Source organism: Otolemur garnettii, unplaced genomic scaffold (assembly GCF_000181295.1).
Source record: "Otolemur garnettii isolate 467f Iridium unplaced genomic scaffold, OtoGar3 scaffold00245, whole genome shotgun sequence".
NCBI lineage: Eukaryota > Metazoa > Chordata > Mammalia > Primates > Galagidae > Otolemur > Otolemur garnettii.
In genome coordinates this window covers 1,027,833-1,039,594 of record NW_003852640.1, presented here as the reverse complement: position 1 = coordinate 1,039,594, position 11,762 = coordinate 1,027,833, and the positions used below count along the sequence as shown (strand labels likewise).

The 11,762-nt window shown below is 61.2% G+C and overlaps 1 protein-coding gene across 1 annotated transcript in view; it reads right to left on the bottom strand.

Moving 5' to 3' along the window:
* Positions 1–11,038, bottom strand: part of LOC100964435 (epiplakin) — a 25,796-nt gene extending 14,758 nt beyond the window's left edge. Inside the window, exons 1-2 of the mRNA XM_012813029.2 lie at positions 10,993–11,038; positions 7–6,870 (exon numbers count right to left, since the gene is read on the bottom strand). Of these exons, the coding sequence (XP_012668483.1) occupies positions 7–6,822 (6,816 nt within the window). The 5' untranslated portion in view covers positions 6,823–6,870; positions 10,993–11,038. The remainder of the gene's footprint in view (positions 1–6; positions 6,871–10,992) is intronic.
* Positions 11,039–11,762: the final 724 nt, after the last annotated feature.

The window sequence follows — 11,762 nt, the reverse complement described above, 5'->3', positions numbered from 1 at the left end:
CTGCGCCTCCAGCAGCACCAGGGCCGTGCCGGGCCGCAGCACGCCCTTCCACATGGCCTGGTAGATGCTCATCTTCTCCTGGCGGCCGGGCTCGTCCTTGGAGGGCACCAGGACGCCCGCGATGCTGCTGGTGCCCTGCAGGTAGCTCCTCACTCTGTCATCTCTTACAATCTCCCGTGGTGTGAGTGTGCCCTTCTGCAGGCCTTCCAGCATGTCTTTTGTCAGGATGTCTGCACTGAGTAGCTCTGTGGCTGTGACATTCCTTCTTATGCCTCGAAACCACTGCCGCTTCTGCCTCTGTTCCTGCTCCTGCATCAAGTGTAAGATCACCTGTACAACTTTCTGTAGTGCTCGTGTGGTGTCCCTTTTGTACATTCTGACCAGCTCGAGCTTTTTTTCCTCTGTCACATATTCTGAGTTGAGCAGCTCCCAGACTGTCACCTTTCGTCCTCTGTACCTGCCCAGAGTCACTTGTACCTGCTCTGCCTTGAGAGCTCTTCTTGTGGCCTCATCGATGTACTGGAGCTCTTCTGTGTCCCTGACCACTGGGAACAGTGCCCACCCTGTGTTTTCCTGTCTCTGGCATCTCTCCTGCAACTCCTGGTACGTGACCTTCTCTTGTGTGTTGGGGTCCACGAACCTTTTCTTCATGCGCTTCTGATCAGCCACGAGCGCATACACATCCTGGTTTAGACACTCACGTCTGTAGGCTGTCTGTAGTGGGAGTCGGTGGTGTACTCGCGGGTCGATGATGCCTCCAGTGGCCACCTGTACCTCCAGCAGCCTCAGGGCATCTGCCTTCTTGATCAGGTTCCTTTCCAAAGCTTGGAACAACGGGATTGTGTCTCCTGAATTTGGGTCGTGATAGCCTGTGGCAGCCTTCTCGGCAGCTAAGAGCCTTTCTTGTAGCTCTTCACCCACCAGTCCTGCAGCCACAGCCTCATCCACAGACAGCCTCTGCTGGGTGCAGGGGTCCATTAGGGACCCAGTGGCAGCCTGTGCCTCCAGAAGCTGGGCTGCAAATGCTATGGGAATGAACCCTCTCCTGCTGGCCTCATAAAAGCTCACCACCTCCTGGGTAGGGGGCACGGTCACCCCAGCAATGCAGCCACTGCCTTCCAGGTAGATGTTCACATGCTCCAGCTGCCTGAGGGCCTCCCCAGCCCTGTGACCCCTGCAGAGCACCTCCAGGGTCGTTTTGTCTAGGACTCCGGTGCTGATTAAGTCTGCGGCTGTCGTGCTCCCCCTGATGGCTGCCACCTTGAGGGCTTGGCTCTGCTCTTCTGCCTCCTGGATGGTTGTGGTAATGACTTCTGATAATTCCTCCAGGCTCCCATCCTGGACTCTGTGGTCCTGCAAGAGCTGGCGCCTCTTTTCCTCTGTGAAATACGATGAGGACAGCAGATCCCAGAGAGAGACTGTCTGGTGGGCAAACCTCCCCACATGCATCTCCATGGTTCTGGATCGAAGAGTGTTCCTGATGGCCTCATCGATGTACATGTAGGTTTCTCCTTTCTTTACAATTTGTAGCAGGTGCAGGCCCGTCTTGGGGTCTTCCACGCAGCGCTCCAGCAGCTGCAGGTAGGTGAGGTTCTCATGCGTGTTGGGGTCGAAGAAGCCCTTGGTGTCGTCGCTCGGGTCTTCCAGGACGCGGTTCATCTCCTCGTCGAAGTAGCCGCGCTGGTAGGCCACATCCACAGGCACGCGGTGGCTGTGCACAGGGTCAATGATGCCACCTGTGGCGATCTGGGCCTCCAGCAGGCGCATGCCGTGGTCCCGCACGATGAGGTCCTTCTTCATGGCCTGGAAGAGGGAGATCTGCTCCCCGGTGTAGGGGTCGGTATAGCCGGTGACAGCGCGCTCGGCAGACAGCAACTTTGCATAGGTTTCTCTGTCAAACATCCCTGCCTCGAATGCCTGCTCCACAGTCAGCTTCCGGTTCTGCACAGGGTCGATGATGAAGCCAGTGGCCGCCTGCGCCTCCAGCAGCACCAGGGCCGTGCCGGGCCGCAGGATGTGCCTTCGCAGGGCCTCTGGGATGCTCAGCCTCTCCTTGGTGTCCTGGATGAGGACCCCAGCGATGAAGTTGCCCCCCTCCAGGGCCTGCCTCACGCTCTCCATCTGCATGACCTCCTGCACAGTCCTCTTTCCCTGTTGCAGCTCCTCCAGCATCTTCTTGGTGATCAGCTGGGACCTGAACAAATCCTGGGCTGACACCTTCTTCCGGAGCCCTGTGAAGATGGCTGGGAGGGGCTGCCCCTCTGCAGCCTCCACTAGAGCTGTGACTGCGCTGACCAGCTGCCGTAGTGCTGCCGCCCTCCCAGACCGGCACAGGGCCGCCAGCTCCTGCCGCTTGTCAGGGCTGATGTACTCAGAGCACAGCAGGTCCCAGAGTGACACGCTGCACCCTTGAAACCTCCCTGTGCTGACGGGCACCTTCATGGCCCTCAAGGCCACCGCAGTGTGGTCATCCACTTGCAGCGCTGTGTCCTGGGGGAGTGGCAGCAAAAACAGGCCAGTCTCAGCATCCAGCATGCAGAGCTCCTTGAGCTGCTGGTATGTCACCTTGTCTTGTGTGTTGGGGTCAAAGAAGAACTTGTTGTCTGCCTCGGTTGTGGTCAGTGTCTGGCCTGTTTGCTCGTCCAGGAGGCCAAGCCTGCAAGCCACTGCCTGGGGCAGATGCACCCTGTGCACAGGGTCCACCACACCCCCTGTGGCCAGCTGCACCTGTAGGAGGGGAAAGCCCTCACTCTCGGGCACAAGCCCTTTCTCCACAGCCTGCCACAGAGAGAGGGGGCCCACCGAGTAGGGGTCTGTGTACCCGGCCACAGCCCTCTCGGCCTGCCGGAGACGCTCACTCAGCTCCCTGCCCACCAGGCCAGCCTTGATTGCCCCCTCCACTGACAGTCTCTGGCTGGTCAAAGGGTCAACAAGAGATCCAGATGCTACCTGGGCCTCCAGAAGCCTCTGCCCCAGGCCCGCGGCCAGGAGGCCATCTTTCATGGCCTGGGCAATGCTGACCTTGGTCCCAGAGGGCTGCAGCAACACTCCTGCCACACAGCCTGTGCCCCACAGACAAGCCTTCACATCTGGCTGCTTGGCCACCTCCACAGACAACTGCGTGCCTTGAACCAGTGCCTCCAAGGTCTCCTGAGTGATAATGCCCATGTCCAGCAGCCAGGTGGCGGGGACCTCACCCCACGGGCCAGGCACTGTGATGTGCGCCTGGGCGAAGAGCTCGGCCCCCCGCACCCACTTCTGCACAGTTTCATGCAGCTGGGCTGTGGTGGTCCTCCCCTCCCGAACGTCCTCCAGGAAGCCCCTCCTCTGTTCTTCAGTGAAGTGGTGAGAGCCAAGCAGGTCCCAGAGAGACAAGCTGCCTGCCGTGCCTGGAGTGGTCCGGAGGACCTCCTCAATCTGCTTATCAGTGGGGATGGTGGGGGCACTTTCTGGCAAGGGCAGGAGGTAAAGGCCAGAGGTCTCATCCTGAGCACATTGCTCCAGGAGCTGGACATAGCTGGTATGTCCCTGGCCATTCAGTGTGGGGAAGGTCTCAGAGGCCCTGGACACAGCCACCTCTGTCTCTTGGTCGATGTAGCCACGCTCAATGGCCACTGGCATGGGGAGATGTAGGTGGCCTGTGGGGTCAATGACCCCTCCTGTGGCCACCTGGGCCTCTAGGAGGCGGGTGGCTTGCTCTAAAGGGACAAGGCCCTTCCTCATGGCCTGGAACAAGGACACCCGCTTCCCAGAGAAAGGGTCTCTGAAGCCAGTGACAGAGCCCTCGGCCCACCTCAGCCTGTGGTATAGCTCTGGCCCCACCACGCCTCTGCACACGGCCTCATCCACTGAGAGAGTCTCCAGACTGTGAGGGTCTACAATGGCTCCAGTGGCCGCCTGAGCCTCCAGCAGAGCCAGGGTCACACGGGGGCTCAGCAGCTGGCGCTGCATGGCCTGGTAGAGGCTGAGCTGTTGGTTCGAAGGCTGCAACAGCACGCCGGCCACAGCACCCGAGCCGTGTAGGGACTTGCGTACACTGTCCAGGTGAAGGAGGGCCTCGGAGCTGACTGTCCCTGCCAGCACTTGGTCTAGGAGCTGCTGGTTGATAACACGGGCCTCCAGGAGCTGATAGGCGGTGACATGGCCCCGCAGTGTGGGCACAGTGATGTCCGCCCTCCTGCATGAAGCAGCCTCCAGCAGGTGCTTGACCTGCTCCTGCGTGACCCTGCCCAGCCGGTAGTGCCGCAGCAGCTGCCTCCTCTGGGCCTCACTAACGTACTCTGAGTTGACCAGCTCCCATGCAGAGACCCTCTGCCCCTGGAACCGCCCGTACTTCACAGATAGCAACAGGTTCTGGAAGGCTTGCCGGGTGGCGCTGTCTACAAGCTGGGGCTGTGCACCGGACAGCGGCAGCAGGTGCAAGCCTGTCGCGGGGTCGTGCACACAGCGCTCCAGCAGCTGCAGGTATGTGAGGTTCTCATGTGTGTTGGGGTCGAAGAAGCCCTTGGTGTCGTCGCTGGGGTCTAAGAGGATGGAGTTCAGTGTCTGGTCAAAGTAGCCGCGCTGGTAGGCCACATCCACGGGCACGCGGTGACTGTGCACAGGGTCGATAACCCCGCCCGTGGCGATCTGGGCCTCCAGCAGGCGGATGCCATGGTCCCGCACAATGAGGTCCCGCTGCATGGCCTGGAAGAGGGAGATCTGCTCCCCGGTGTAGGGGTCAGTGTAGCCGGTGACGGCACGCTCTGCCGACAGCAGCTTCATGTACACGTCGGGCCCGATGACACCAGCCTTCAGTGCCTCCTCCACAGAGTGGCTCTTGTTTTCCTTGGGGTCCATGATGAAGCCAGTGGCAGCCTGTGCCTCAAGAAGGATGAGGGCAGTGCCGGGCCTGAGCAGCCCCCTGCCACGGGCCTCGTAGACAGTGAGCCGCTCCTGGGAGCCCGGCAGCAGCAAGCCGGCAATGCAACCTGTACCCTGCAGGTAGCGCTGCACTGAGTCCAGGCTGCCCACATCCTGGGCCGTGGTCTGTCCTTGTTCCAGCTGCTCATACACATCCTGGTCAATGATCTTGGCACTCAGTAGCTCTCCTGGGGTCACGGCATCCCTCAGCCCAGCAAAGGTGACCCTGGCAGTGGCTGCAGCTTGCTCGATGATAGATTTCAGCTCAGTGGCCAGCTCCTCCACTGACAGGGTGCCTTCCTGATGCCACCAGGCTAGTGTTGCCCTCTGCTGTACAGGGACTGCCTCAGAGAAAAGCAGCTCCCAGAGGGACACGGGCTGTTCCTGGGCCTTCCCCACAGAGATGGTGGTCATGGCTGCACTCAAGGCTTGCCGAGTGTAGGCCTCAATGAATGGGGGTCCCTGGGGTGTCTCTCCACAAAGCCCCCCTGGTAGGGGTAGGAAGGCAAGCCCTGTCTCAGGGTCAGTGACACAGCAGGCCAGCAGCTGTTCATAGCGCAGGCTTCTGTGCGTGCTGGGGTCCATGAAGCCAGCAGCCTGTGAGAGCAATTGCTGAGTACCCTTGTCCAGGCAGCCAAAGTGCAGGGCGGCCCCCAGAGGCAGCCGAAGCCTGCGGGTAGGACATACTAAGCCACCTGTGGCCAATTGTGCATCCAGGAGTCGCAGTGCCAGCGGCCTGTCCACCAGTCCCTTCTTCATGGCCTGGAAGAGGGGAATCCGGGAGATGCTGAAGGGATCATGGTACCCTGTCACAGCCTGCTCTGCCACAAGGAGCTGTTCATGGAGTTCAGGGCCAACCAGGCCCACCCTAACTGCCTCATCCACCCACAGCCGCTGGCCTGTGGCTGGGTTCACCAGGGTGTAGGTGGCAGCCTGAGCCTCCAAAAGTGGGAGTACAGTGCCCATTGGGAGCAGATGCTCAGAGATGGCCTGGAAAAAACTCTTCTTGCAGCCTTCAGGCAGCAGGACAACCCCCGCCACACTGCCAGTCCCCTCCAGGTACTGCCGCACTTCAGCACGCCTGCTCACATCCTGCATAGCCAGCCTGCCCTCCTGCAGGCCCTGCACGGCCTCCTTGTCCAGGACACCTGCCTCTAGCAGCTCAGCAGCACTCACTGCCCTGCCCAGGGAGTGGAATGTGGTCCTGATGGGTAGCAGGGTCAACCCTAAGCCAGGGGCCTGCACACACCTTTCCAGCAGCTTGCAGTATGTCAGCCACTCCAGAGTGTTAGGGTCGAGGAAACCCGGGGCACTAGCATTGGGCTCAAGCTCCAACAGGCCCTGCCACGTCTCCCGATCCAGGAGGCCCTGCTGGCAGGCTGTCTCAGGGTCCACTCGTACGCCCTGGGCAGGGTCCACCAGGCCCCCTGTGGCCAACTGGGCCTCTAACCAACTCCAGCCCAGGGCCCTGTCCACGACCTCCTTCCCAATGGCCTGGAAGAGGGCCAGTTTCTCACCCCCATAGGGGTCTGGGTAGCCAGTGACTGCACACTCAGCAGCCAGCAGCTTCTCCCTTAGCTCCAGCCCCACCAGGCCCTCCTGCAGAGCCTGTGACACAGGGAGCAGCTGGCCCTGGACAGGGTCCACGAGGCCTCCAGTGGCTGCCTGGGCCTCCAGCAGAGCCAGCCCGAGCCCCGCAGGCAGATGGCCCTGCCTCATGGCCATGTAGAAACTCTGGACCTGGCCTGAGGCCTCCATGTACACCCCAGCTATGCCCCTGGCCTGGGAGGATGGAGATGCCTTGGCCTCCAGCCTGCAGGGGCTGCTGGCTCCTGGCATAGCCACCATGGTTTGAGGGATGCTAGCCTGCTGCATGCTGTCAGAGACCAGGATGTTGCAAGGAGAAGTTTGACTACTCATCACACACAGCTTGTCGTGTAGAACTTGCCAGAGGTCTACCTGTGTGTCCTGTGGGGGACAGAAAGGCTCAGTCAGGGACCAAGGCCAGAGCATTCCCTGGGAGGCCAAATCTGCTGCGCAAGAGGCAACCCCACCCTGGGGAATGAGCACCCTCTACCCAGGGACCCCCGAGTGCAGAGCACACAGAGGGTCAGGGTGAGTTCAGGGGCCTGGGGCTGGCCCCTCAGGACTCAAGGGCAGTCTTTTGTGGCTGGTCATAGCCCCCAGGGTGCTGGTGCAAGGACACTGGGCCCCTCTGTCCTTAGCCATGCCCCCAGAAAGGCTGCAGCTCTACCCACAAGCCCACCCGCAGCTTGGGCAGCAGTCTCCCTACCTCTGCCCACCCCCTTCACTTCCCCAGAGGCTCTGCCCTGTGCCCACCTGCCCCAATCCAGAAACCTCTCAATACCTTCTACCCATACTAGGAAGCCTCTGCCTTCAAATATAGGGGCACCAGCCCCCCAGCTCCCTCTCCCTCACCAACTCCCCTTGGGACTCTCACAAGACACCTGCCCTCTGACCTGCCTGAGCCTGGCAGGTGTCCTACTTCAGCCTGGCCCTGTGTCCCCTCTGAACACTTGATCTGAAATCTCCCTTAGCCCACCACACCACCATGGCCTCTGGGCTGTAGCACCCCTACAACCACATCCTGTCGTGGGGGGCCACAGACTCAGCAGGCAGGTACCAGTCCTGGTGGATGTCGTGCACATGCCAGGCAAGGGCCCCTCACCCACCCATCCTGTCTTCCGGCCCCACACGCTGCTCCTCTGAAGACTGCTGAGCAGCGTACTCTTCTTTCCTGGCCATACCCACCACCTCCTTCTGGTCCACCCAGCACCTGTGCTCTGCAGGTATAGGTAAAACGAGACCATGCAGGAATGGGGCTTGTCCTAACCCAATGCAGCTGGTGTTCCTGCAAGATGACACTCAGGGAGGAGGCAGTGAGTGCTGATGGAGGCAGAGGCTTGCTTGCCGTTTCCTCACACCCTCAGCCCCAGCCCCCTCATTCTTGTTGGAACCCACACCACCCCATAGAGGGTCTTGGGAGAAGGGTCAGACCCCCACATCTACCCCTCATCCCCAACCCCACAGCTCCTGATGGGGCAGCCACCAACTCCAGCTGCCAAACTCCACAAACACATTTTGGGCCTGACCACCGCCTGCCTCTGACTCCTCCCTGGTGATGGACTTCTGCTATGCTTCCTCCACCCGCTAAGTCAGAGGACTCCTGCACCTGCCCTTAGCTTCTGAAATCTGCAGCTGGAGCCCAGCTGTCCTGGAGTTCAGGAACCTCAAGTCCAGCCACCATAGGCATCACACCCATCTGTACTCTGGGCACCTGCAACCCTAACCATGGAAAGTGCTGGGGTCCTGTCATGCCCTCTTCCAGGATGGTCCCCTGAGGGGCCATTCTATAACTTGTGAGCCCCACATGCCACCCTGCAGCCTGCTCACTCAGGATGGCCTCCACACCAGACAGCAGGGGACCCCACCAGGCAGCAGAAGAGGTGGGCTTTAGTCTTCCCTATGGTAGGGGTAGCATGGCTCAGATGGTTACAGTGCCCCATAGTCTTGTAGTGGGATAGGCCCTTGATGTCACAGGACCTAGTGGGGTGGACAGGTGCTGCCTAGACACCCTCCAGGGGTATAGAACTCAGTCCCCGGGGGGAGGGGGAGAGGGCTGTGGGCAGATGGCCCCTCTGCCAGCCCCTATGGGAATCGCCTCAGACATTGGTGCCAGGATTAGAAGGGCCAGTGCCGCTAGGCTGGGGGGGAGCACCCAGGGTCAGGACACAGAGTACAGTTCAGCTCTCCCAAGGGTGTGCACTTGGGACAGTGTCAGGCAAGGGAGAAGATACACAGGACATGTAGGACACACACAAGGGATCACTGCAAGTTACTGGCTGGATGGGACCCTCATCTCTACTGCATGCCACCAGAAAGCAGCCTAACAGGGAGTAGGGACCACGTGCTGAAGGCGCTGTGGAAGGGCTGGCTCCCAGGAGCCCCCTGCGGGCTGGGGCACAATCACCCAGGAGGCCAAGTACTCTGCTTTCCCACAGTGCTATGTCCCAGGATGTGGGCAACACGGGACCATGAACCACCCACCATTCCCAATGACCCAATGGGGGCTTTGACTCCACACTACAGCTCTTGGTTGAGGGGTATTGACATCCTGGTCCCTGGATAAAGTTAAGTTTTCACCAAAGGACACAGCTAGGCCCACTGAGCCAAGGGCTACTACAGCTCCCAGAGTGCTCTGGCCCCTCCTGTCCAGACCTACGTGGGGCCAGGGGGGAGTCACCTGCCCAGCAGGGCAGCACACTTCACCAGGAGGGGGTGGGACATGTGTGGGTCTGCCTTTCTCGGTTCTGCTTAGAGGGGGGTATGGTCACTCCCCAGCTTGAGCCAGAAGATGTACACTGGGTTGAAGGCATCCAGATAGTGGGAGAGGCCAGGGGTGCCCAGGGGACCTGTCCCCAGAGCCTTCTCTTATGTGCTTGGCTTCCCTAGGAAGAGGCTGGGCTCAAGAGCACAGTATAGTGTGGCCATGCTGGATACAGGGCTGCCTACCCTGCCTCCTCACTTCCCTTCCTGGGACCATCCTGGGACCACTCCCCAGGGACCTGTGTCTCAGGCTCCACTTCCAGGAACCCTGCCTGGGTCCTGTTGTGCCCATCTGCACCAGTGACTGCCCCTGGGCACTGTTCCCTTTGCCAAGCATACCTTGCTCCAGGGCCCCCTCCACAGGGCCTGGGAGTCCAGAGGACTATGCAGGAGGGTGGCATCCAGCCCAGGCTAGGTTCTGGCAAGAGGGCCAGGTGAAGGGAAATGAGAGAAGCTCAGGGAGGTCAGAGCATCACAGGCCAGATGGGTTGTGCTGCTGTGGAGAAGGCAATGCCAGGGTGAGACAGCCAACATAAGCAGGGGTGTGGGGACAGTGGCTTAGGGCCCTCAACAAAGGAAGACTCAGGAAAGAGGCGAGGAGGTGGGGCAGGCAGGCCACATGTGAGTGTGCCGGCTGCGGATGGCTGTGCCACTCCCTGTCCTTTCCGTGGCAACCTTGAGCCTGCTATGTGCTTCTCGGGCCCTGCCCCTTCCCAGGCTGGCAAGAGGAAAGTCCGAAGAGGGTGGCTTGGGTCTCCACAGGGACTTGGGAAAGCCACAGGATGGAGACAGACAGCTGGAGCTAATGCAGGGCATCTAGGGCAGGGCCAGGGCGTTGAAGAGGAAGTTCAAGGCAGGAGACCAGAGGAAAACTCAAGGCGTCACAGAAGCCAAAGGGTCAGTGTTCCCTTGGGCCCCACAGATTTCCCAGGAGTATAAGGAAGGCAAGGACCCCGCCTCAGGCGGTCCCTAGGCAACAGGTGGAGGGAGTCCATTCCTGAGAAGGCTGGGTCTGTGCCCAGCGACCGGTGGGGGTGGGGTGTCATGATCTGTTACCACACTGCCTACAGGACCCCCCTCTAGCCTGGAGCCAGAGCAGAACAGATCCTGGTGGTGCTGTCTGAGCCCACATAGGGAGGCAGCAACCTTGATCTCTGCCCCATGTGGGAAGACCTCACCCACGTGTACCCTGCACCAGCGGTCAGAGACCTTAACACAAGCTCAGAACACAGGCAGGTGGGTGGCAGTCCCGCCACCTCCAATGGTGGGGAGGGCTTCTCCTACCTCTGCCTCCCCAGGGTCTCCAGATGACCAGAGTGACCCTCCTGTGACCGCTCACCCTGGACAGCACCCTCCCTCACCAGCCAGGGATGCACCCTAGCCCCAACAACGCTGCCTCCAGCTGCCCCGCCCTCTCAATCTGGCATCCTGATGGCCTGGCCACCTGCCTGCTCCCCTAGCCATGCCAGAGGCAAAGACGCCCCCCCATCCCAGCCATGCCAGGGACAGAGACTGGGAGGAACCCGATCTGCGGGCTGCCAGGATGGCGCACCCAACCCGCCGGGAAGCCGCGGGCTGGCGAGCCCTCTGCGCCTGGCCTCATGCCCCAGCCCAGCCCGGGCTCTAGTGGGACACCTGCCGGGCAGACCTCACCGCCTGCCTGCGCCCCCCCTGGCCCTGGCCTCGGCCCGGGCAAGTATTTCGGTTTCCTTCAGTGGCCCCCTCCCCGGTCCATGTTCCCACCTGCCTGCACCCTTCGGTTCCGCAACCAGCGCGCTGTCCCTCGCTTAGCCTGCCTCCCCTCGCAATTTTAAAGGCGTGCAGGCCCCTCCCCGCGGCAATCCCGCCTTCCATCTGGGGGCGCGAGGCGGGGCAGGGCGAGGCGGGGCGGGCGGGCAGGAGCTTCTCCACCCGCCCACTCCACCCCCACAGTCGCCGACTAGGAACGACTGGCAGGCTCGTGGGGACAGGAGCGTCCCACGTCCCGCGCTTTCGAGAAGAGTTAGTGGGGAAATGCAGGGAGCGGGAGTGGCAGGCTCCCCGGGTGCAGGTGTCCTCAGGATTCTTCCTAGGCCCTTCTGCCCTGACCTAGAAAGAGCTGGGCTCTCAGCAGGTTCTCAGCCTTGTCTGGGGGTGGTGGCCAGGCCTCACCCCACAGGTCCAGCCCCTCCAACTGGGCTCAGAGAAGGTTCGCAGTCCACTTGGTAGTGCCTGGCACCCACATTCTGAGGCAGGCTGGTGGCACTAGGGGTGTCCTTGGGGGCTGACCTGCTGGGGGCCCCAGCCTAGCGCAGGGGGCCTTCTGCCTGGTCCCCCCATCTTTGCTGCCCAGAGATCCCAGATGAGGATCCGGTCTTCTGGGGTGGGGGTGCTGGGGACGGCTCCCACGGCTCTGCCTCCACTGCTACCACGAGGTCCACATTCACATCTGCTCCCCAAGATGTCCTGGATCCTGGGCCACCCTCTGGCCACCCGTTCACTTACTCCCTTCCATGTCCTCCACACTGGCCAGG